General features: G+C 37.2%; 1 protein-coding gene across 1 annotated transcript in view; it reads right to left on the reverse strand.

The window, feature by feature from the left end:
• NEGR1 (neuronal growth regulator 1) overlaps window positions 1-25,931 on the reverse strand; it is an 844,643-nt gene that overhangs the window by 178,800 nt on the left and 639,912 nt on the right. The window contains exons 5-6 of the mRNA XM_004763022.2: window positions 16,329-16,449; window positions 19-170 (exon numbers count right to left, since the gene is read on the reverse strand). Coding sequence (XP_004763079.1) covers window positions 19-170; window positions 16,329-16,449 — 273 coding nt within the window. The remainder of the gene's footprint in view (window positions 1-18; window positions 171-16,328; window positions 16,450-25,931) is intronic.

The following is a 25,931-nucleotide window of genomic DNA, read 5'->3' on the forward strand; positions in this document are numbered from 1 at the left end:
CAACACTGTATTACTTACGGTTGAGAGGCAGGCTCGCATTGGTTGTGCCCAGCTTGTTGGCAGCCACACAAGTATAGTTGCCGAAGTGCTCCTGTGTCACATTGGTAACAGTGAGAATGGATCTTGTGCTAAAGTTTTGAATAATGATTCCTTGTTGGCCATTGAAAAGCCTAGAAGACAAAATAAACTCTAGGTAAATATGCATTGTGAATACCATTTTTAGTTTTATCTTTATTGGGGTTGTCATGGCAACTCATAGACAGTTTTGTTCACACTCGTGTTAGCATATAATGTGATCATATATTTTCCTTACATTAGTAGATATCAGGGAGGAGAAGCTGGTTGACAACTGTAGATTGTTCCTAAGGGAGGATTTGTGCTCTACAACAAACTGAATTTCGATTTCCACATGTCCTATTCATACATTGATTTGCATTTTAGAAAACTAAACACATCACAGCAACAGCATCTCATCTGTTAATGTCGAGAAAGAGTAAAGCAAATGAAATATAATGATTTTACTAAAAATGCAAACTGACGGTTTCTAAAAAAGTTGGCTAGGATACGTCTAAGCCATCTCAGATGATATCAGATGAGTCCCATGAAAGTTAACCCCACAACTGTGATAAGATGGTTCTGAGTCTAGGGTCAACACCACTTTGCTGCTGCCATGTACGAACCAGACAGATGACTTGCTTTTAAACCTAGAGAAAAAGCAGCAGTCTAGCATTGAGAAGAGCATTTCAAGTTGACTCTCATCTTGGCCACATATTAGGGATGTGGCTGGGAAAGTCTTCTAACCTTTCTGGGCCTCAGTATAAGATTCTATTTTCCCCAATTCCACCCTGACTACCCAAAAATCTTTCTCCAGGCTTACCAGCAGAGGTCTCACTCTCCAAGAGGCTGGCAGAGCACCACTGTTCTCAAGGCTTGCCAAGCCCACTCTGGTTCACTCTTTTCCTGATCTGCATACAATGGTCATCAGCCCCTTGTATCTCTGCCAGCCGGATCCTTCCCTCCTCACTCAGTTCTGATCTGTGTCTTATGTTTCCTACTCTAATGCTCCTTAAATGACTCTTTTCCTTTCTCTCTGTGCATGTTTCTCTCAAAATTGTGAGATTTCTAAAACCAAAGTCACATTCTTGCACATTCTGCTACTCTGTAGCAATTTCCAGGCACACAGGTCTTTTCAACCCAAATAAATTGTACTGGTTTAAATTCCTCAAAAGGTAGGGCCATATGGACATACTTTATTTTATATTTGAGTCCCGCAAAGCACTTAATACTAAAAAAAAAAAAAAAAGTTTGGGGTGCCTAAGTGGCTCAGTTGGTTAAGCGTCTGCCTTCAGCTCTGGTTGTGATCTCCAGGTCCTGGGATTGAGACCCAGGTCATGTTGGGTCCCTGTTCAGTGAGGAGTCTGCTTCTCCCTCTCCCTCTGCCTCTCCCCTGCTCTCTTTCTCTCTCTCTCACAAATAAAATCTTAAAAAAAACAAAAAGGCAAAAAGTTCATAGATCAACAGTATTGGGTGACATCCCCACAACACAGGGACCGGTAAGCCCCTTGAGAAATTCTCTTTCTAAATATGAATTCTGAAATAATGAGGATGCCAACCAGACGATAACATCTCCCTAACTAATCCCAAAGTTTACGATGAAAAGATGTGCTGATCTCAATATGGGCTATGTAAGTTCATAGCCCAAATGGCATGGTATTTTTCCTTAATATGTTCAGGTTTTAGTACTAAATATTTCTTTAATCATGAAGATGCTAATAAATGGCATTCTCCTGAGAGTTTAGGTTGAACTCCTTTGCATTACATTATGTGACTTGCATCTGAATTTAGATAAAATATACTGTAGCTACACGCAGATTAAAATAAGCAGCCATGCTTGATTACCCTGGGGATTACTTATATTTCATGTAATAGCTGAATTTGACTTATCCAAAACTCAAACTTTAATCAGATTAATAAAACTCTGAGCTAAATAAACATTGAAAAACCTTAACTTGAGCAATAAACCTAATGATCTGCAACTCTGACACAAGAAAATAGGGCATAAAATATCAAGGATATGGCAGTTTTTAACTCTCCTATCTTATATTGCAAATCTATCAACATTTATGCCAAAAATATCATCATGATTATTGTATATTTTCCTGCATCACATTAATAACTTTATTTTTAACCAATTACTATATGCTATGTATAAAAATTCACAGCTTCATTGTCCAGAGAGCTTTGGCATTATGGCCCAAATCTATCTGACCATGTCTATGCTAGGGACACATTCTCCAGAGGACTCAGCAACTCCCTGAACTACTAAATCCTTATAGTGCCCCACTTACCAAAACTAAGATTCATTTTGCTACTAAAGAACTAAGAAGAAATTAGTCAGGGTCTTCATTTGGCTAGACCCTAGGGAGAAAATCTCAAGGGGGTTGAGTCAGTAACTTGATGGGATTGTTTGCTTATGTTCCTTCAGGCTGTCTTTCTAGCTGGCTTCTAATACTCTGCCCTTCAGTGTGTCGGAGGGCAAAGCCCCAGATGTTGCAAAATCATGTAGCATGTCCACACTCTGTATGTGTAGACCCATTCTTGGTCTCTGGCCAGCGCTGCTTTGTGCATCCTCATTGAGGGGCACGTCATTAGAAATTCCTGCTGCTCTCCTCAGCCTGTCAGGTGATGATGGCCTATAAATAGGAAAAGTTACCTTTCCCAGGGGGATATACTTCCCTCTAGAGGAAGCTACCTTTCTGAGATTACTGGAGAAGTCCAAAATGTCCTTTCTTCTAGAGTTTGGAGTTTTAGAAATGCCAACTCCTCAAATACACTCTAAGAACATATTTTTATCCAGTAGATGGCTGAAATAGACCTTCCAAAGTTGATCTTGAGGCAGAAAGACTTCTGAGATGGTATATATCTCAGGAGGTGTATTTCTGTGATTTTCCTGCAGGAATTCTGAGAGCACATGGAGTGAGGGGTTTTCTCACCCATTCAAATCAATTCTGAAAATTGCCATTGCTACAAAGATGAGTCCTATGCTTAGGTGATTAGGGACTTGGCTGGGTAACACATGTCTTTGAAAATCTTTGGAGGCCCCTCAGGAGATCAAAGCTGAAGAGAAGAATCAATCAAACAGGTGTTTACAACTAAGTTTATGTCAGTCACAATGGGGACCCTGTTAAGATGAATACTTCTACCTTTAGTTACCAGATATAGAAATTTGAACCACACTTATAATTCCCATCATGTCTGTCTTTAATGTAACTTCAATCTTTGACTAAAAACAAATAAAAAAGTGCTCTTTAGTTGATATTTTTCTTTATCAAACAGTTTTATTCCAAAATGGTTGGATATAGTTATATTTTCTGTAAAAAGAATAATTTTTAACAACTTTTATCATATTTGACAAATTAAATTGTTATTCTGTGTTAAAGAAAATTCTTGTTAGCTTTCAAACATGCCTATTAACAGAAGGACCCTTGCCCCACTGAATTTCTCATATCTATCCCAGACTTGTTTGAAACCAGACTTCCTTATATCAATGATGTGAAATTTTAAAGTGACAACTCAAGCAATAGTTTACAGTACACCTTGCAATAAAACCAGAGAACTAAATCCAGAATACTGCCTTATTTGGAGTTCTCTCCTTTCTCTAAATACTTAAGTTTTTCAAGTTCTAGGAGAATTGTTCTTGTATTGACTCAGATTACAGAATAAGAGACATTTTCATATAGTCTTTTCCCCCAAAGAGAGGAAAGCAATTCTATTGGATTAGTGGTTAAATACAGTATTCCTTCCTCAGAAGTAGATCAGCAGCATTTGGCACTTGCTTAGAAATTTCTGAGCATTTTTATTTTTTGCATTTTTACCTTTCAATGGATCCTATGGCTATGAGATCCTTCCATTACTGTGGAGCTTGTTGTCCTGTACCCTCTACACCTATGGTAGTTTGTTCCATACTGCTTGGATCAGAATGTTTGTGTCCTCCCCAAATTCATATGTTGAAAACTTAAGCCCCAAAAATGATGGCAATAGTGGCTGGGACCTCTGGAAGATGTTTAAAAATCATGAAAGTGAAACCATGATGAATGGGATTAGTGCCTTATAAGAGGTTCCAGAGACCTCCCATAGCGTCTTCTGTCTTGTAAAGATGCAGTAAGATGTCTGTGACCTAGAAGAGGACCCTCTCCAGACCATGCTTGCACCCTGATCTTGGACTTCTAGCTTCCAGAAGTATGAAATAACTCTCTGTTGTTTATAAGCCACCTAATCCGTGGTATTTTGTTATAGCAGCCTGGATGGACAAAGACACATACTGAAGACCATTGCCCTCATTCTTCTTCCTTCTGCCTTTTATTAATGCTTCATAAATCTGTGAACTGCAGGCTATCTGTCCCGCCAGCAGATGATGAGGTAACTCATAAATAACACAGCCTGACCAAATAACTAGTTCTGAATTAGAAGAGGCCCTTATATTTTCAAGTGTCAGTTAGAAAGGAGTACCACATAGAAAGCATAATAACGAAGGATATTTATATATCGGACTCTTGAAATGTTCATGAAATTTACAATCATAGCATCTCTCAGGTAGTAACTAGGATAGACAGAAGAGTCCACTGAAATATCCAACAGCAAAACTGACCACAAAGCCACTGGCACTGATTGTTAAGACTACAAAGTTAAATGGAACAGCCCTACCAGACCTCATTCATTTTATATATAAATTGAGCCTCATGACACATTTACTATCTGCCTTTCCAGGTTAGGAGGAAAAATAAATATTCTAGAAAAATTTCAGGTGCAAATAGTCACTGAAATACTTCACTGTGAATACAGGAAATATGTACAAGTGTATCAGACAACAACATTTAAAATATTAAAGCAAATTGAAACAGGAGTGGGAGATGTTCTCAAGTGATAATAGATCTTTTATCAGACTAGAATACAAGGAAATATGATAATAATATGTCATGTTATAAGAAAATATGACAATAATGTATCATGTTATATAACTGGATAAGATTATTATGATCATATTAATTGATCTTTGGGTGGTAGTATAGCAGACATGGAAGACAGTAGGGGACAGAAAGTAGTTCTTAAGTCATAAGAATTATATGTACAAAGAAAAGGAATGTTATTTCCAACAATGGATTGCAGCCTTCTGACTTCTAAGAAGTGGTATGAATCAAGGATACAACTCAAGAAGAAGAGCTTCAGAAAAATTCATGGTTGATAGTAAAAATGTCACATGTGATATGGTCTTAATGGAAATGAAGTTTTATTTGGTCATCAAATGATGATTAAATACCTCCCATGCTGAAGGCACTGAGTTAAGAATCAAAGGGTGGGGGGGAGACAAGTAAAACATAGTTCTATATAAGGACCTTGGCTACACTTAAAAATGTGAAGGTGAAAATTATTAAATTAAAAAATTTAAAAACAAAACAAAAATGTGACGATGACACTGAGATGGTATATTGGTCCTTGCACAACACATCTCAATGCCTCTCTCAATGACAGAATTCTAGCTTACGTATATTTTGGCTCTGAATCATGGCCATATTTCTACTCTTTTTAATGTAAGCAGGAATGCCTTATGTATGAGGAAAATGTTAGCTGTTCTCAACATATTATTGAAGTAATCTAACATGAAAGAATTCCAATGTTGTACAAAAAAATTTTGGTGTGAAGAGTATGGGAAACTGACATTCAGAAAACATTTTAGCATTTTCAAATGTATGTCAACTAATCTTCATAGCAGCCCTACGAGGTAAGCTTTACTAGTCCCATTTTACAGATGAAAAGAAAAAAGAAGTTTAGAAAGATTAAGTTAATTTATCTTCTATCATCTGGTAAGTGGTAGAACCAACATTCAAACCCAGATCTTCTGACTCTTGGTATTGTCCCATTTGAATACCAGTAGCAACTGGTATTCAAATCATTAAGTAGAAACCAGGATATTGTGTTTGAGTTTGGAAAGACATGGCAGAAATCATGAGTGATTTCAGAAAATTGAGTCAAGACAGGGAATAGAACAAGTGGAGCCGAATCACCAAGTAATATGTGGTATCTGTACTAGGAAAGCCAGATCCAACCCATGGGGTGAATCTAATGGGACAGAAAAAAAAAATAATTAAGGTTAGTTCAGCTATGTTTTTGCAGATTCCCTGGACCAGAGGTTTCTTAACTACCTGTGTGAGGCTTAACTATGCCCATCAGTCTCTTGTAGTAGTTACCTTTTGCTCCCAGTAGAGTCACCCTTTCAGGCTACTTACATTCCCAAGATGAGAGGTATGAAATGGTCCAAGACTCTTTCTTCCTCTAACTACCTGCCACACAAAAAATACCTTCAGCATTGATTATTATTTTTTCTTCTCCTAGGTTCAATAAATATTTGGGTTGTAGTAAATTCTCTCCATAGTGTATATGTGCAATACAGTCAAGGATGACAGAAAACAAAACAAAATAAAACATAACATAGATGAGTGGCAAGAATGCAGTAATTTTTTTTAAAGATATTATTTATTTATTCGACAGACAGAGATCACAAGTAGGCAGAGAGGCAGGCAGAGAGAGAGGAAGGGAAGCAGGCCCCTGCTGAGCAGAGAGCCAAACCCAGGGCTTGATCCCAAGACCCTGGGATCATGACTTGAGCCAAAGGTAGAGGCTCAACCCACTGAGCCACCCAGGTGCCCCAAGAATGCAATAATTTTAAGTAAGTTTAAAATTGGCTCTGAAGTTCAAGTCCTAGTGATGCTATGGAGTTACTGTGTCCTTTCTGAGTTGGTCAAATCACCAGCAAATTAAAAACTTCTCTTTAGCACACAATTTCAGGTGCAAATTTTCATATATTTGCATGACTTTTGATTACCGTCCATATTCCCCATTAGCATGTAGCTCCATTAAGACAAGCTTCCTAATTTTTGTTATACATTGTATTCTGAGCATGGAGCACAATATTGGGAACTTAATAGGTGTATGATAAGTAGTTATTGTATGCTCGACTGCATGAATTCTGCTTTTACATTTTTGTCTTGCTTAGTTTTTTCATCTGCAAAATGGAAAAAATGAAGCCAATCTCAAAGTGTTGACATAAGAATGGTTTTTAAATGTATACAATGTAATATCTACACACACACACACACACACACACACATCAAATGCAGTAGGCACTAGAAATATGATAGGTGTTGTTATTGTTCAATGATAGGGTCTGTTTCTTAGACAGAACAGATACATTTCCTCTCAGATGGCAGCAAAATATTAAATATTGAAAATACAGGAAATTATTTTTAAAGGAGAGATCTGCGACAGTGACTGAAAAGATCATAGCATCATGATTTCAAGATGTGCCAAATTCAGTCTCAATTACATGTGTATTATCAACCTCATCTAGGTTTTCCACAGATGTGCAGGGTAGAGAAAAAAAAATAAAAGTAAAAAGAAGGAGGAATAAGAACTCTTAGATACCAGAGAGAAATGAAAATTGATGTGAACATGCTGCTATAGCAACCTATTGGTTTACTGTGCTGCTTGGTACTTAAGGCTTGAATACAATATGATATCATTTATTCCTAGGAACAGACCGAAGAATATCATGCATCAATGTCTCAGCCCCAAGGGGTATCTATCTTTAGTTGCACATTTGAATAAATTAATGTATTATAATATATTAGGACATTTTAATGATTTTAGACTTTATTAGGCTATTTAAAATGTATGTCTTGTTTACTTTGTCAATTTTAATGAAATTAATAATTTTAGATTAGAGACCTTTGGGCTGCCTTACTTGTGACAATTTGGTTCACACGGGGAAGATACTGCCTTTAACTTTACATCAAGTAAACAAAGGCTATAGTGCAGGTGTCAATCCTCCCCTGACTGCAGCGAGTCTCGTATCCCTGACAACCTGGCCTACGACTGGATTTTTTCCCCTTTGCTTGAATGGCTTTTCTAATATCAATGTGCCCATGATTTTAATGTCAAATTTCATCCCACAATAAACCAACACAACTATTTTGCAGAGATCACATTCACAAAAAAGAAATCCTGAAAAGTCAGAACTGAGCAACAGAAACCAGCCTCTTTCCTGCAATCACATACTGGGTTTACCACGTCCTGCAATCTAAGGTGATGGATGATATTGTACTAATATTCTCTTCTCAATGTGAAAATGTGTGAAAATAAGAATGGCTCTGTTTCTTCAGGATTAAAAGGCCACAACTCACTCTTGCAACAGATGCCGGGAACACAATGGCGAACAGGGCAAAACCCTCACTCTCAGGGACGTTACAGATTAGGAGAGAGACCAGTAAACAAGCTGAACATCATCTAAAAAGTGCCCTGATAGAGGTAAGAACAACAGGAGTACATCTGGAGAGACGCCCTTCCAAGTAAAAAGGGGTCTGGGTAGTTTTCTGAGAGAAGGTCACACGTGAATTGAGACTAAAGGACTAGTGGAAGGCAGCCAGCCAAAGGTAGCAGGATGGTTGCGTGTGTGTGGAAGGGGCTTATAAGCAAAACGGCCTATATATGAAAAGGCCTTAAAGACAGAGATCATGCCACAGTTTGTAAACTGAATATTTTAGGACAGTTACGACCCTATTGTGGGGTGGTAGGATGGCAAGATAACCAGAGAGGTAAACAGAGGCAGGAACATGAAGGCCTCCCATGCCACACTGTGATGTTAGGACATTCATGTAGGAACATTCAAGAATGCTTGAAAGGATTTAAGTAAAAAGTGATAAAATCAGATATTTATTTTGGAAATACTGCTATGAATTTTAAGAACACAACCAAAACCTAGCTGTCTATTGGTGGACTGTGTCTGTAGTATCAACACCTCGATCTCAGTATGTTCTAAACCAAACTCGGTGCAATCTCTCCCAAATCTCTTTTCCTCTGTTCCCAGCTTCAGTTAATGACTTCATCATTCACCTTACTACTGAGCTAGGAAACTTAAAAATTTATCTTCAAGTGGTCCTTTCTTTGTATCTAATCAATCACTGAAATGTATAAATACTAACTTTTCCCTGTTTTGCTTTAAAAAAAAGACTCATTCATTTATTTGAGAGATAGAGAGAGAGTGCACGAGTGGGAGGGGCAGAGGGAGAGGGAGAGAGAATCTGAAGTAGACTGAGCACTGAGCGTTCAGAGCCTGACACATAGCTGGATCTCCTGACCCTGAGATCAGGATCTGAGCTGAAACCAAGAGTCGGATGCTTAACCGACTATACCACTCGGGTGCACCCCCTCTCTTGCTTTTTAATTGCACAACTTATACCCTAGTTTAAACCATATTTTGTATCTTTCCCATCCTAAATGGTCTGAGAAACATTTTATGAAGACAAGGAATGGATATTTCTACTGCCCTTGAAAAGTCCTTTAATGGCTTCTTACATACTATGGAATCAAGTCTAAATGTATTATCCTGACATTTAAAATGCTCCAAGTCTTGCCCTAACATGCATTTCTAACCCTATCTCCTGTTACACCTGATTTCACATCCTGTACCTCGAGACATAAAAAGAAACCCTCTCACACAATGCTTACATTACTTGACCACCTTCTTTCCTTGCTTATGATTTTTCTTGACTCCTTGCAATGTTTGGAAATACTGTTCATTGATATCAAGCATAAAAGCTACCTTTTCCCTGAAGCGTTTGTTAATGCTCTGATTTGAGTTGAATGGACCCCTGCTGTGCACTTTCAAGGACTTGACTTAGGACTCCCTTAGGGTCTTCTTATGTGGTCCTTATTTCATTTTGGTGATTTTTATGACAAACTATAAGCTGTAAGTCAGGAAATGAAAACAGGACTAGCCTACTTTTAATTTTGTTTGAATGTCCCAGAGTTTTAAATATAATAGTTTGCATGTATATCTTACATGGACATGTGTTTTCCACTTCCCAGTAGTTGAAATACTCTTGCTTATTTCATATGTTTATCCTTTACTTCTTCCCTGGCCTGGGATGATAAAGTCTTCACAGGGATAATAAAACTGTATGGATAAGACTTAGGTTATAAAAAAAAAGTGAAATATCAAATAAAATTATAGATAGATAGTGAAATTACATTAGAAACAAAAGTTTCTTCAGTTAAGCAACTTAATTTGTTTTCAATCTTTACCAATTATGTCACCGTTAAATGCCTAATGTATATGTGTTGAATGAACATGTAAATTCTCATGTCAGCAAGGAAAATTGTTTTTAACATGGATGGTAATGGATTATTTCTAGTACCCTTCTAAATCAAAATATGTAACTGCTTAGTCTTACAAGAATGGCCTTGCAGAGACACCTGGGTGGCTCAGTTGTTAAGCATCTGCCTTCAGTGCAAGCCATGATCCCAGGGTCCTGGGACTGAGCCCTACATCGGGCTCCCTGCTCAGTGGGAAGCCTGCTTCTTCCTCTCCCACTCCCCCTTCTTGTGTTCCTGCTCTCATTGTCTCTTTGTCAAATAAATAAATAAAATCTTTTTTAAAAATGGCCTTGCATATGAGAAGATAAAAGAGAGAAAAAAGGGGATAGAGATAGAAAGAGAGGGAGAGGGAGAATGAGTTAATTTATTTCCAGTCCCTTCTGAATAATCAAAGTTGCATAAAATCTAGAAGAGGGATATTTTGACACAAGACTCAGGATATTGGCAGTTGGTTCTGTTTTTGCTTTTAAAATTCACTTTGATAAGTTATAATATATACAACTCAATGAGTCCGGGGTAAGTACACACCTATGAAACCATAACTACCACGGCCAGAAGTACATCCATTACCTACCGAGGTTATCTTGACATTAGATTTTACTTCCCTTTCTGTACTTCCCTTCAACAAGTCATTTTACTTCTATAAGATATTGTTTGTTTGTTTGTTTGTTTGTTTTTCCTCAGGTATAATCTAGTTATATTTGTATGGGGTGCTTGGGTGACTCAGTCAGTTAAGCATCCGACTCTTGATTTCATCTCAGGTCATGATATTAGGATGATGTTATTGAGCCCCATGTTGCACTCTGCACTGAGCACGGGGCCCCTTAAGATTCTTTTTCTCTCCTTCAGCCCCTCCAACTCTCATTCACTCCTGTGCTCTCTCTTTCCTTCTCTCACTCTATAATAAAATTAAATTTTAAAAAATCTAGTTAAAATTGTGTGAGGAATGGGTAAGATAGTATACAGTGAGTTATATGTGTTATAAAATTACAAAGTCAGCAGGTAGGGTAAAATTTGCATGTCATTAAAATTTCCCTTAAAATTCTTTATTTTAAAATAAGATACTTTATAAGAGTCTCTAAAATGGAGGGAAAGTACTCCAAATTGGGTACCAAGTGATCTGTAGGAGTGTGAAAAGAAAATAATAAAATGCCCATTTGTTCTTTAATTATATCTCATCTTTTAAATTTTATCTGTTACAGGTCACTTAATGCTTGCAAAGTATCAGTTCAAAAGTGCATATGTACAGTTTACAAACAAGTATTCATACAATGATAGTTTTTCCTAAATTTTAAATTTTACTCAGAAATATATATTTCAAAAATGTTGTGGACCACTGCTTTACATCAATGATCTCCCTACCAAACAGGTACCATTCAAGAGGATGATGCCATCGTCACAAAATGATACAAAACCCATGTTTTTGCAATACCTACTTGAACATTAATCCATTAAAATTTATTTTGTGTTTTGGTCTTAATCCTAAATAAATATACTCTTCTCAAACCCTAAATTAACTTCATTTCATGTCATCAAAGATAATACTTGTTTAATAGTACTTTTCCTATTCTGAAAGTTCCCTTCACTGAATATAAGGAGTCTATTTCTTTTTCTATTATCAAGAAAAAAAAAGTTTAAATGTTTGGCTTTCTATATAATTAAACCCCAAATTCTGATTTTCCCAATACTAAAATGCAAATGGAACAAAATTAAGTCTGTGAGCACTGTCCCTACCAGGTATGCTAAGAGTCTAAGTGTTAAAAGCAAATAATTAAAAAATAACTATTTTATACCAAAGGATAATATTTTAATAATAAGTATAAAACTTTAATCATTCTCATGGTGCTTATCTAAACAGTGTAATAAACTAAAGGCCAAAATGACTAATATTTCTAATTTTAAAAAAAAAGTTTCTTTTTTTTTCTTTTTTTAATTGTCATCCATGCCATCCATGAGGGGGATAGCGGTAGAAGCTTATCTTTGAAGATAGTATCTGATGATTCTTAACTCTTGATATTCATGTTCCCACTTCCCCCTTCTACTTTGAATAGGGTCACCCTGTATAAGCAGGAAGCTATTACAGGAATGACAGAGCATAACTTCTGGGACTAGGTCATAAATAGTGTCTACCTTGCTCTCTCTTGGATTAGTAGTTCTGGGAAAAGTTAAGAAGGCAATCAAGCAGTCCCATGAAGAGACAATTAAGTGAGGCCTTCTGCCTATAATAAGAACTAACTTGCCAGAAATCTGAGTGAGTTACCTTAGAAGCAGACCCTTTAGTCCTAGTCAAGCCTTTAGATGACCAGCACCAGGTAACACTTGACTGTAACCTGATGAGGCACCCTGAACCACAACTACCCAGCTAAGCTGCTCCCATCCTGACCCACAGAAACTGTGATAGTAAATGCTTACTGGTTTCAGCTGCTAAGTTTCAAGCTAACATATTATTTAGCAGTAGATAACTAAGAATGGCAGTGTATGCAAGAGAAAGAATGTGGACTGAGAGGTTAACAATAAAATGTGTCTTGATGGCATCTTTGAAGTTGAGAGCTCTTGGACAGGTTAAGACTCTTGTGTCTCAGTTCTGCCATCGGTAAATTGAGGACAATAAATTGTGTTTCACAGAAGTCTGAACAGGAAGAGAGATAAAAGAATTTAAAGAACCTGGAAAGTGATTTGTCTTCAGTAAGCTTTTGTTTCCTTGTTTTCTTTTCAATTGTGCTTTATTTTTCAGGTTTTTTTTTTAAGGTGTTTAGATTATTCTCAGCACCCAGATATGGATTTTATAGGATGTGGAAGAACTATAGGCAGAGATGAGACTAAGGATGCTGAGTTACTGCCTCTTTTTTTATTTATTTATGTTTATTTGTTCATATTTATTTGAATGAAGATCAGCTTTGAAGATCTTAAGTTAAAAGAGATGAGTTTTTATAAACATTCTCTTAAGCAGAAGTGAAGAGAGCAAAGTGAAAAATATCTCTAGGAAATAAAACTTCTCCAGATCTTGTAAAAACTCTGCTACACTTTGACAGGATCTCTGACAGCTTCATGTTTCCGTTAGTGACCTTGAGGTCAAGAAAACAGCTCAGAAACGTGCTGTATCTGTTTCTTCTCTGTGTGTCTACCTTGATTCCATTATTTCTGTGTCTTTGACTAAGTAAATTCAGAAAGCATAAGTGAGTGTTTGTATGTGCAGTCTTTTATTTTGCTAATTCATAAGTGACCTGCAATGTCCTTACCGTTGCCATTTAACATTGACATTTCAAATTATTTTTGATAGTCTCTGAAGTGCCATGACCTACACTAGATGCATAGACTCTGCATGAAGATTTGTAAGACTTCTGGAGTTCAAATCCCAGCCCTCCACTAACTGTATGAACCTGTGCAAGTTACTTAAAAACACTCTGTGCTTTGTTTTCCCCCAAGCAAAAGGTGACCATAAAAATAGTATCTAACTAATAAGTTTGTTGTGAAAATTAGATAAAATGCGTTAATGTCTGTTAACAATTTAGAATACTGCCCGTCAAACAGCAGATGCTTTTTACATAGATAGTTTTTCATTTTAATGAGATAAACATTCAATGGCCTGGGCCCAGAAGGTAGGATGGTAAACAAACTCAGTGAGTGTAACAACCATCATTTAGCAACCAGAACCCTTCTCTTTCCTATTCTTGCACATTCTTTATTTTTTTTTTTAATATTTTATATATTTATTTGACAGAGATCACAAGTAGGCAGAGAGGCAGGCAGAGAGAGAGAGGAGGAAGCAGGTTCCCCACGGAGCAGAGAGCCCGATGTGGGGCTCGATCCCAGGACTGTGGGATCATGACCTGAGCTGAAGGCAGAGGCTTAACCCACTGAGCCACCCAGGTGCCCCTTCTTGCACATTCTTAAATTTGCTTCACTATAATTTTGAGAGGACTTTATATATTCGTGTGGTATTTGATAATCTGAGTATTTCCTCAAATAAAAACTTAACAAATGACAGATGTATACTCCACTCTGAAATCAAAGTATGTTGGCCTTTGACTAGTGCATTTGATTTTCACAGCTCCCAGATTTTCTCTAGGTGTGTGTGCTGGGAAAGGGCATTGATTGGGAAGAATCAATCCACCTTTTATAGTAGTGGTTCTAAACTCCTTTCAAAATATAATAAAAGCTATTGTCCATCTCTCCAGTAGGAAAAGAGTCACTGAAACTATGACTGTGGACACCAATGGGTCCTTTGCTGCTTTTGCTATAGGCCAAGAAAGTCGACTAAGGATGATTGTAGCCTTTTCTGACAATGGTTGCTGAATTTAGGAAAGGAAAAGAGAGGGAAATAGAAAAAAAAAATTTCAGGACATCATTTCACAAAATACTGGAAACCAAAAGGACTTTAACAAAGGAGCTCTCGTACTACTGGTGATAATTTTGTTAGCTTGTAAGAAAGGCCTAACATAGATTCAAAAGGGACTTTGAGAGATATGTAAAATATTTTATCATTATTTAAAATGCACTTTGTGGAAGAACCAGGGATCTGGGGAGCCCTTGCAAGGGAAGTTTCTGAGACCATAAAACCGAAGCTCCGTTCAGCCCACATCTACCAAAGAAGTCCTATTTTCATAGATATTACTAACTGGGTTTCTACATAAGATTGTATTTGAAAAAAGTGTTTCATAACTTACAGAGGATTGGAAACCACTCTATTGTCCATATAGGGAATCACACACTGAACTTCTGAATCTGGATTATCAGAATCTGAGAAAGGTTATTGGCTAATATATAATATTGTACCGTAGGACAAGGGTGACCACAGACTAGTTTATCTAATTCTAAGTATATAAAAAGTGGGGCTTCTATGAAGCCCCAAAAAGGTAGATTTAGAAGTAGTAAAAAGAATTAAGAATTGAGTACCCCAAATTACAGAAGAGGTTGCATAAAAATAGTTGCAAATAGTTGTAGATAAATGCAGAGTTGGTGATTCAGATCAATGAGATAGTTATGGGGACTTCCTTTATTGTTAAGGCTGATGTTGAAGAGGGAGAAGGTCTTCTAAAAATTCTTCTTTTGATTACAATTTAAGGGTAAAAAAAAAGGTACCTGCTTAGGTCCCATCCACTATCATCCACTATGACAATATCTAAACTTTTATGACATTTCTCTAGTTTTCAGACTAGACATTTAGCTGTCATTAGTCATGAGCCATGGTATAAATAAGTAAACCCCATATATATATCTGTTGAACAGTGTGGGATTGCCAATATTTAGCTTTTTGACTAAAAATGGCAGTTTCGTATGGCCCAACCTAGCATTTTCTTGAACACGTTCTTCCCTGGTTTTGAGGCAAAGAAAAAAAAAAGATGTATTATAGATAATATCCTCCCCTCTGCATTCCATCTTCCAGTTAACCCACAGGGGTCCCACTCTTCTCTGATGGCTTGATAAGAGCAGCTGAAGAGGTCTGAATGAGCCTACTGGTTGAAAGTAAAGAAAGTAGTCAAGTCCTGTCTTTTGTTCAACAGCTCTTGTCAAGGCTTTTCCTGGGCTCCTCAAGGGGACAATCATATAGAGCTAAAGTTACAGTAGCCCTAAAATCCCCTTGGTTAGTCCTTTAACCATGTATTTTATCTCCTCTACAGGCCCTTTAGGGATAGCATATCTAAAACACAGTGTTCTATAAAATGAAATGTTAAAATGCTGTGCGGGAGAGTAAGGCAGGTGAAAGGGTTGAGACTTCTCAAGGAAGCCAGGCAGAGGCAGCAGCTCCGATTGCTTTTGGAGTGCACTCATGAAAGCTGTGCCCAGGTCCTTTAAAAGCTGGTTTCCTTCCCAAGTAAACATGGCAGCCAGCGAGAGCAATGGTGTGCTGGTTCACAAAGGAGGGGAAGAAGTGAAATGTATCAGCCGTGCAGGATTTGCAGGCATTTCTGGGATCACATAAAACCAAAGTGGACATTTCTTCTCAATGCTATTAGCTACTCATCCCTCCCGTGTGGGCCCCTTCGGTTTGCCTGCCTGCAAAGAGGCTGCTGAGAATCATTCAAGCCAGTTAAAGAAATGGCTTCAAGTAAGTATCTGAAACACAAACACATTAGCTCAAAGTGCTTGAAACACAGTAATAATCACAAAGTCCTTACTTCTTCTCTCCTTTGTACCATTCAAAGGCCGGAGGCGGCACACCTGCACCTTCGCATCTTATCAATCCACTGCGTCCTGGGGCCACGGTGCCAGATTTAATTTCCTGGATTGTAGGAGCAACTGAAAAAGAAACAAACAAACAAAGAAACTGGTGGGTAAGTAAAACTAATCTTCAGCAGAAATATAACACACATATATTTTTATTCCTTCTATATTCAAAGCAATCGTAGGCCTGATAGGCCAATGCATCACATTTTCAGTGTTTTATGCTTCTAATACAAGGCTAGTCATTTTCAGCTTCATTTTTCAAGTTGGACAATAGATGAATGTTCCCAAGGAGTGCAGAGTAAATGCAATACATTTTGGCCTTGCTTCCTGTTGGAAAAGTGGCATTGTTGAGGGGAACACTTCATCTGTACTCCAGTCAAACTACCCTCCCATAATAGCTCTCATTTATTGAGTGATCACTGGGAGCCAGTCCCTGGGCTGGGTGCTTTATGTTCATGATTTCTTCATGGCAATACTCAAAGCTAGATGGTATTATCCCAATATCATAAATTGAACACTGAAGCTCAGAGAGGTTAAATAATTTATCTAAGGTCACACAGCTACTTAGCTGCAGAATTTGGGTTTAATACTGCCATACTGACTTATTAGTCTGTGTTTTCTTCTGTCTTTTCCTGTGCTTTAACAAATCAGTAATTTTTTTTTTTTTTTGGTTGTTTCTTCTACCTGAAATGCAATTCTTTTCCATTTCCACAGATGCAGGCTTGATTAGGTGTCTCCATACTGTCTCCTGTTACTCTGGTTGAAAATAGTTTTCCCTTCTCTGAATAGTTTATCTAAATATCTCTCATACCATATACTTTCTATCTTGTATTGTAATTATTTATGGGTATGCCAGGCTTGCTTGTTAGCTGTCTGAAGGCAGGATGAGTATCTCGTCCATCTTTGCATGTTCAGAGATCAAAGCACACAAAATGATGCTTAAAAACTCCTTGTAGCATAGCCACTCCTTTACTCATCAAATAGTTGTTGAGTGATCAGTATATGCTGCACATTTCTCAAGGCACAAAGCAGTCCAACTCCCTAATGTGATGAAGCTTATGTTCTAGATGGAGGGAGGGATGTGGAGACAGACTATAAGCCGTACATAAAATAAATAAGCAATTTAAATAAACATTAGAAGGTGACAAGAGGGATGATAAAAAAAAAATTAGGGCAAGATAAGAGAAATATGAGCAAGGAATAGATGGCAATTGTGTGTAGGGTGATCTGAGGAAGATTCATTGAGAAAGTGAGATTTGCATGAAGACTAGTAGTAAGTCTTTATGTAGTAAGTAGTAAGTAAGTAAGTAGTGAGTAAGTAAGACTTGTCATAAGGCCCTGAGGCTGAGGCAAGCCTGGTTTGTTTGAAAAATACCGAAGATAACCATGTGGCTGAGGCAAGAGAAAGCAGGGAGATCAGGAGATGGAGTGTGATGGTTCACTTTCTGTCAGCCTGACTGCATTGCAGTGTCTAGGTATGTGCCAAGCATTACTTTTGGGTTTGTCTGGTTCTGTATGGAAATATAATTCAGATCAGTGGACTCAGGCCCTCCCATGTGGGTGCATACCCTGCAGTCCCCTGAAGGCCTGAACAGAACAAAAGGCAGAGGAAGGGTGAATCCCCCATATCACCTGACTGCTTGAAGTAAAACATTGGTCTTCTGCCCTCAGACTAAGTTTTATCTTGTTGGCTCTCCTGGTTCTCATTGGCTTTCAGACTTGGACTGAGCTATACCATGGACTTCCCTGGGTTTTCACTTGCAGACAGCAACTTGGGATCTTCTTAGCTTGCATAATCATGTGAGCTAGTCCTCATAATATAATCTCTTTGTGTGTGTGTGTATATGTGTGTGTAGGTAGATATGTATAAATATGTATGTTTGTATTTATCTCTCTAGACATCTAAAGATTTATAGACATATGTGTGTATATCCATATTGAAATATATCTATATAGAAATGTAGATATATATATATATACACACACCCACATAGATTATTGGCTCTGTTTTTCTGGAGAGCTCTGACTGATGCATGGGGCCAAAGGATGGAAGATCTGATAGGACTGTGAAGGCCATTTTAAGGACTTGGTTTTACTCTGAGTGAAATGGTGAACTACCATAGAAGAGAGATATAAGCTGACTTTTATTTCAAAGGCAATTTTGGCTCCCGTGTTGAGAAAAGACAATAGTGAGGCCAGGAGGGAAGCTGAGCACTTGGAGGAAGCTGTGGCGGTTAGCAAGACAAGTGATGTTGCCAGCTCAGGTTAGGGTGGAGGCACTAGAGGTAGTGAAAGTAATTGGCTTTGAGTCTGTTGTGAAGTTGCAGCCAACAGGATTTTCCTAGCAGATGTGAAATAAAGAGATGAGTCCAGGGTGACTTCATCTGGCTTCACTGGAAGGTTAGAATACCAATTGCCTGAGATGGGTAAGATAGTAAGTTGATGAGTTTTAGAGAGAAACATTAAGAGTTGCATGCATGGGTCGTTTTCTTTTGAAAGATTTTGTTTTTTAGAGTAGTTTCTGTTCACACAAAACCGAGTGGAAGGTAGAGTTCTCCCATATACTCCTTGCCCCAGTATATGCATGGCCTCTCTGTTACTGATAGCCCACACCACAGTGGTACATTTGTTATAGCTGAACCTACACTGACACATCTTTATCACCTAAAATCCATAGTTTACATTAGTTTTCACTCGTTGTGTTGTATATCCTATGGGTTTAGAGGAAAGCATAATGACACATAACTATCATTATAATATCATACAAATGATTTTCACTGTCCTAAAAATCTTCTCAACTCTGCCTCTTAATCTCTACTATCCCTCCCCTCCCCCCGAAACTGCTGATCTTTTCATTGTTTCCAAAGTTTTGTATTTTCCAGATTGTTATATAGTTGTAATCATGGAGCATGTAACCTTTTCAGATTGACTTTTTCCCTTAGTGCTAGGCATTTACGGTTCTCCATGTCCTTTCATGGCTTGATAGACCAATTCTTTTTAGCACAGAATAATATTCCATCATCTGGAAGCACCACAATTTATTCATCCATCCACTTATTAAGAAATATCTTGGTTGTTTCCATGTGTTGGCAATTATACATGAAGCTGCTGTAAATATCCATGCACAAGTTTTTGCATTCCTTTGGGTAAATACAAAGGAGTGCAATTGTTGAATCACACCATAAAGGCATGTTTAGTTTTGTAAGAAACTACCAAACTGTTTTCCAAAGTGAAAAACACTTTGCATTCCCGCCAGCAATGTAGGAGAGCTCTTGTTGGTCCACATCCTTGCCAGTATTTGGGGCTGTCAGTATTCCAGATTTTGGTCATTCTATTAGGTGTGTAGAGGATCCCATTGTTTTGATTTGCATTTCATTGCTGACATATGACATGGAGCATCTTTTCATATACTTAATTTTTATCTGTATATCTTTGGTGATGTATATCTTCTGTTAATGTCTTTGGCCCACTTTTTAAATTAGGTTGTTTTTATTCTTGTTTTTGAGTTTTCTTTTTATATTTTGGATAACTATCCTTTATCAGATGTGCCTTTTTAAAAATACTTTTGTGTGGATTCTGTTTTCAGACTCAATAGTGTTTCACAGAGTCAAAATTTAGCGAAATAAGTCAAGCGGAGAAAGACAACTATCATATGATCTCCCTGATATGAGGAAGTGGTGATGCAACATGGAGGCTTAAGTGGGTACAAGAAGAATAAATGAAAGAAGATGGGATTGGGAGGGAGACAAACCATAAGTGACTCTTAATCTCACAAAACAAACTGAGGGTTGCTGGGGGGAGGGGGTTTGGGAGAAGGGGGTGGTATTATGGACATTGGGGAGGGTATGTGTTTTGGTGAGTGCTGTGAAGTGTGTAAACCTGGTGATTCACAGACCTGTACTCCTGGGGATAAAAATATATGTTTATAAAAAATAAAAAATTATATTAAAAAAAAATTTCTAATTGTAATGAACTCCAGCTTATCAGTGATTTCTTCCATGGATGGTGTGTTCCTTTTGGTGTTGCAACTGTATCTGTCTATCATATCTATTTTCTAGATACACGTATCTATTTTTATAAATATTTTCTTTTTCTATCTCTCTTTTTAATATACCACATATTTGAAATAACACTATGAGAAAGCGTTGAATACAACAGGAACCTTGAAAATGCAAATACTAATTCATTCAGACAATAACCTGAGTTAGTGTGCACTCTGGATATATTTTAGGTTTCTTTAGAAAGCAATAAAAAAGAACAGAGTTTAATGATTTTTCAATATGCAGTGAATATGAAAACTGTAAACACCCTTACAACAGAACATTGCCCTTCCTTTTAAAAATACCCTAGGAAATTCATCATTTTTTGTTAAGGGTGATACTTCACTTTGAAATTATAGCACCTCTATTTCTCTGTGGTATTTTTATTCTTAATAGTAAAAGTTCAACTTATAGTTCTAGAAGGTAACTTGCAAAGAAATAGTATTTTTATTAAAGTGCTTGTTAATAACTTGGTAAAAAACAATAAAAAGTGTTACCAAAAATATTTGAAGAAAATGTTATGAGATAATACATATGCTCATTTTATATGCATATGTGTAGTATATATGTAAATATGTAAATCTATTTACATATATATCTATGTGTGTATATACATACATATACACAAATATATATATATACACATTCTTGCATACAATATAAGAAATCATTTAATAAATTTATTTATCTTTGTAAAGCAAAATTCACATCTCCCCATAAATGGCAATAGAATATCAAAAGATATCTATAAATAAAACTCCACTTATTTGTCAATTATTATGATACTTTTTTGCTTGTGCAAGGCCTAGGTAGGACTGTATTTCCACTCTTGTTCTCAGAGGTTTTAATCTCTCTTTCTCTCCCTGTCACACTAAGAGGCCATAACCTTTTATAATATCCAACTACTATTGAAGATGAAATAACCATATGCAACAGGAGATCCATCACAAGCTTCTATTGATAACCTGGTTAGTTTAATTACTCTCTTGTTTGTCAAGGGGTCCATGACTCATTATAAACAAAACCATGAAATCCGGAACATTGCCTGAAAACCCATGCGTAATGAACCGAAATAAAATCTAATTTGTCATTAAAAGGCTTTTATGCAGTTCTTTGTGCATATGGCTCAACACTAGGTGTTTTACCACACAAGTTAAAGGGACATTATCCTATTGTCTAGAGGTTCACAGGCTGCTCTGATGGACACAGAAAATGGAAAGATACCTAAAATGTCATATGGATGCATAGATGAAGAATGACTCAAGAATTAACATTGCACATAAGAAAAATGTCCTAAGAACAGTTTGTGTGTTAGAGAATTAAAGGGCTATGGGCTATGGGCAATCAATGTGGTGAGGGGAATCTGACGTAGATTTCATTTTGAGGTTAAAATTACACAATTGAGGGACACTAGGGTGGCTCAGTCAGTTAAGTGGCTGCCTTCTGCTCAGGTCATGATCCCAGGTCCTGAGATGGAGCTTTGCATCAGGCTCCCTGCTCAGTGGAGAGGCTGCTTCTTCCTCTCCCTCTGCCTGCCACTCTGCCTACTTTTGCTACCTCTCTGTCAAATAAATAAATAAAATCTTTAAAAAATAAAATAAGTTAAATTATACACTTGAACTTGAAGGTGCTATTGATTTTTCTCAGGGACATGAATGAGCCCTTATTCATATTATTCTCCCACTCTTAAAAATGACTGTTCAAGGGATGCCTGGGTAGCTCAGTGAGTTAAAGCCTTTGCCTTTGGCTCAGGTCATGATCCCAGGGCCTGGGATGGAGCCCTACATGGGGCTCGCTGCTCACCAGGGAGCCTGCTTCCCTCTCTCTCTGCCTGCCTCTCTGCCTACTTGTGATCTCTCTGTCAAATAAATAAACAAAAATCTTTAAAAAAAAATGACTGTTCAAGAAGTGGGTTTAACCACTTACCTATTCTTCATTCCTATATTAAATATTTTTATTAGGGACCATGTTAATGAAAAAAAATGATATCCCTGGCCTCATAGGACTAACATTTTTGAGGGGTGTGTAGGTATGTATGCATATATATGCATGTCCAAGAGTAAGTAAATAAATAAACAGTAAGAAAGTTGTATGAACTGAGATGGGAATTGAGCACAGTAAAAGAAAAAGGAATTCCAAGATGTATTATTTTCTGTGGTGCAGTCATGGAGCCTCTTATTGATAAGGCAGTATTTGAGTAGAAAATTAAATGATGAGAGGAAAGAAATCATGTGGTCATCTGTAGTAAATTATTACAATAAAAAAAAAAAAAACAGAAAAGTTAAAGGCCTTGAGTTGAGAGCATGCTTGAGGTGGAAACATGCTTAAAAGATTTAAGCAGCAGCAAAATGGTCGTCATGGTCTGAGCAGATGAAAGGAAGATACAGAAAAGAAGATTGAGCAGGCATGGGTGCCTGGGTGGCTCAGTGGGTTAAGCCGCTGCCTTCGGCTCAGGTCATGATCTCAGGGTCCTGGGATCGAGTCCCACATCGGGCTCTCTGCTCAGCAGGGAGCCTGCTTCCCTCTCTCTCTCTCTCTCTGGCTGCCTCTCTGTCTACTTGTGATTTCTCTCTGTCAAATTAATAAATAAAATATTAAAAAAAAATAAAATAAAATTAAAAAAAAAAAAAAAAGAAGATTGAGCAGGCAGCTGGGGCTCAATTTTTTGTAGAGTGTGGTAACCCATAGTAGAGCCTTTGAATTTTGTTCTAAGGAGATGAAGTTTTGGAGATTTTAAGCAGAATGACATGGTTTGATTAACTTTTCATAAATACTCTTTGGCTGCTGAGTAGTTCATGGTCTGCAGAGAGGCAGGAGAGGAAACAGGCAGAACTGCTAGGAGGCTGCTGTAGTAATTTTGAGGATGATGAGAAAGTCATGGCCAATCCATAAAAAAGGAAAGAATTGAGAGAAAATTTAATTAAATAGATCATTGGTCACACTGGACCTGAGTCAACTCATTTTAGTTAACTGGCAGTGACAGGACATTTTTAGAGAAATTCCAAGTTTATATCATTCTGAACCCTATTGCTTTGTGTAAATAAAATAGTTATATGGTCTCACAAATGTCTGGGTATACCAAGCAGGTTTCTTTTCTAGAGCACATCCCAGTGAAACTGTGATGTGCATGTATACCTTATGAATATTTTATAGTATAAAGCTTCTTCCAAACTTATGAGACCATGGAATAGTAGAAGGTTTTATATTGAAGTCTTGTGGGCCTAATATTTCTTGGGATTTAATCTGGGTATGTTGGACAGTGGGACTAGCAGATATCTAAGGTCTAGTCCACATCCTGTGTTATGTGATTCATGACTTACCAAGTCAACGGTCAACCTTGGTTTGATGGGTTTCTATGTACTCATGAGCTATAATGCACTCAAGAATTTTACATTAGGAAAAGGCCATGGTTATCATAAGGAGTAGTTGCTTATTTGCCAGAAATATATACCTCACAACAATTATGATTAAGTCTCAAACTGGAGCTGTAACAAGGAATTACAAGTATGTTAAGCTAAGTTGTACAAAGCACTCATTTTCTACTAAAAAAAATGTCCTGTGTTTTAAGAAATCATATTGAATCCTTTCTAGAAGAGACAATAAGTGGTAAAATATGAATGATTGCTCCCAGAACCTATTTCTTTTACCATGATATTCCATTGATCTGTGAATTTTGGCCCTGATCCAGTTGTGTAAGTTGCTTTTACAGGGAATGGGAGTGTAAAGATGGTCATCTCCATATGTTTATGTTTCTGGAACTGTTTTTTTTTCCCCCATAAAGATAGTTTTTGTTTTGCTCGGATGTAACTTCTTCCAATTATACCAAAGTAGCAAAACATGTGTATTACTTGAGCCTCTTAAATTCGTAAGTACAATGGCATCCTTTGGGATAGAATGATTTGTGTGCACTGCTGAAATTTAGGAATACTATCCTTATATCAAATTGTATATGGCTGTGAGCTGAAGCAATTGCATACTGAAATAAATAAATGTTAGGGAAATGTTACTAGACAGTTGTGGGGGACAGTAAAGAACAGATGTTGGGAAAAGCCAGCAGTGAAAGGGTCAAGAGGGGATATTTAACACCTGTGTGATTAGATGCTCATAAAAGAGGAGTGTTTCCTTCTCATTTACTCAGTGGGATTATTTCCATTCATTGTTTAGCCAGTCATTTCAGGATGAAGATAATTAAAGGTTCTTCATCCAAAACTCCAGGCTCTGCAGGTGCAAGCAACAGAACCTCAGCACTTGGCACCCAATAAGCCTAATCAAGATTCAAGTTTTCTTAGTTACATGACAATAGCCACAAAGACCTTCTTCCTCTCTTGTCATTCCCAGTGGGAGCTTTGGTTTTGTACAAAGTTCTATTATCAAAAAGATGAGTGAATCCAAGAATTATTTCAATAGGCTTACTGAATTGAGGTAGTACAAATGAAACTCTACAGCTCCAAAGGCAAACAAATTTGACACCATCCCTCTCTCTCAAATGACGGACAATGATAAAAAAGCCATATTAAATAGTCACAGGGATAAAGAGTGAGCAATAGTAAAGAGAAGTAAATCATGAGGAAATCTTTCCTACAGAAGTTCTGTAGGAAAACTCTGTGGTAAATAAGCATGTTGACTTTGGTCTAAGTCATAGAACTTGTGAGCTACCCCAAAGAAGCCTCAGTCAGATAAACTGTCTTTGAAAAAAATGTAAGTTTTCCAGTACCCACTAGAAAACACATATATAGGAAGTGCTCAATACACAATTGTTACAAATGAGGATGATGATAGTTGAAAATTTCTTCTTTGAAGATAGGTTGCACCTTAGGGTAAGGAATAATGACAGTCATTCAAAGGCTGTCACAGATCTTACTGAAGTGGATCACAAGGTCAGTAAACCCTTTCCATGAAGGAATTATGTCCTTGCCTAATGGACTAATTTGATCTTAAAGAAAGCTGAAAACTCCATGTTATTGCTAAGAGAAATTTTTTAAAAACAATTCACCTAGTCAAGTTTTTTTTTTTTTTAAATCAAATTAGTGAAATATAGTTGAAAAATAATCCTCATCACCTAAAGGACTTTCACATTGAATACCTCTGCTTAGTTTTCACAGGGGATGAAAATAAGACAGTTTGTAATGTACCTCCAGCTTCCCCAAGACCTTAAACATTTACACAGTCACAAAATAGTGCAGTGAAAGGCTTTTCTTTGCAGCCAAACAAAAGTGGTTGTAACATTCACTATCTGAGTTACTTAACCCTTCTAAACCCCAGTTTTCTCATCCATAAAATAAATAGTGCCTACTTCATAGGACTGCTATATGGACAACATAAAACACTTTATGGGGGCCCAGAAATAAACCCACAATATAGGGTTAATTAATCTTCCACAAAAAAGGCAAGAATATGTACTGGGAAAAAGATAGTCTCTTCAAAGTGTTGGGAAAATTGGATGGTTATATGCAAAAGAATGAAACTGGAACACTTTCTTTCACCATACACAAAAATAAACTGAAAATGGATTAA

The sequence above is a fragment of the Mustela putorius genome, unplaced genomic scaffold (genome assembly GCF_011764305.1).
Source record: "Mustela putorius furo isolate JIRA1106 unplaced genomic scaffold, ASM1176430v1.1 tig00003853_pilon_pilon_pilon, whole genome shotgun sequence".
Classification (NCBI taxonomy): Eukaryota; Metazoa; Chordata; class Mammalia; order Carnivora; family Mustelidae; genus Mustela; species Mustela putorius.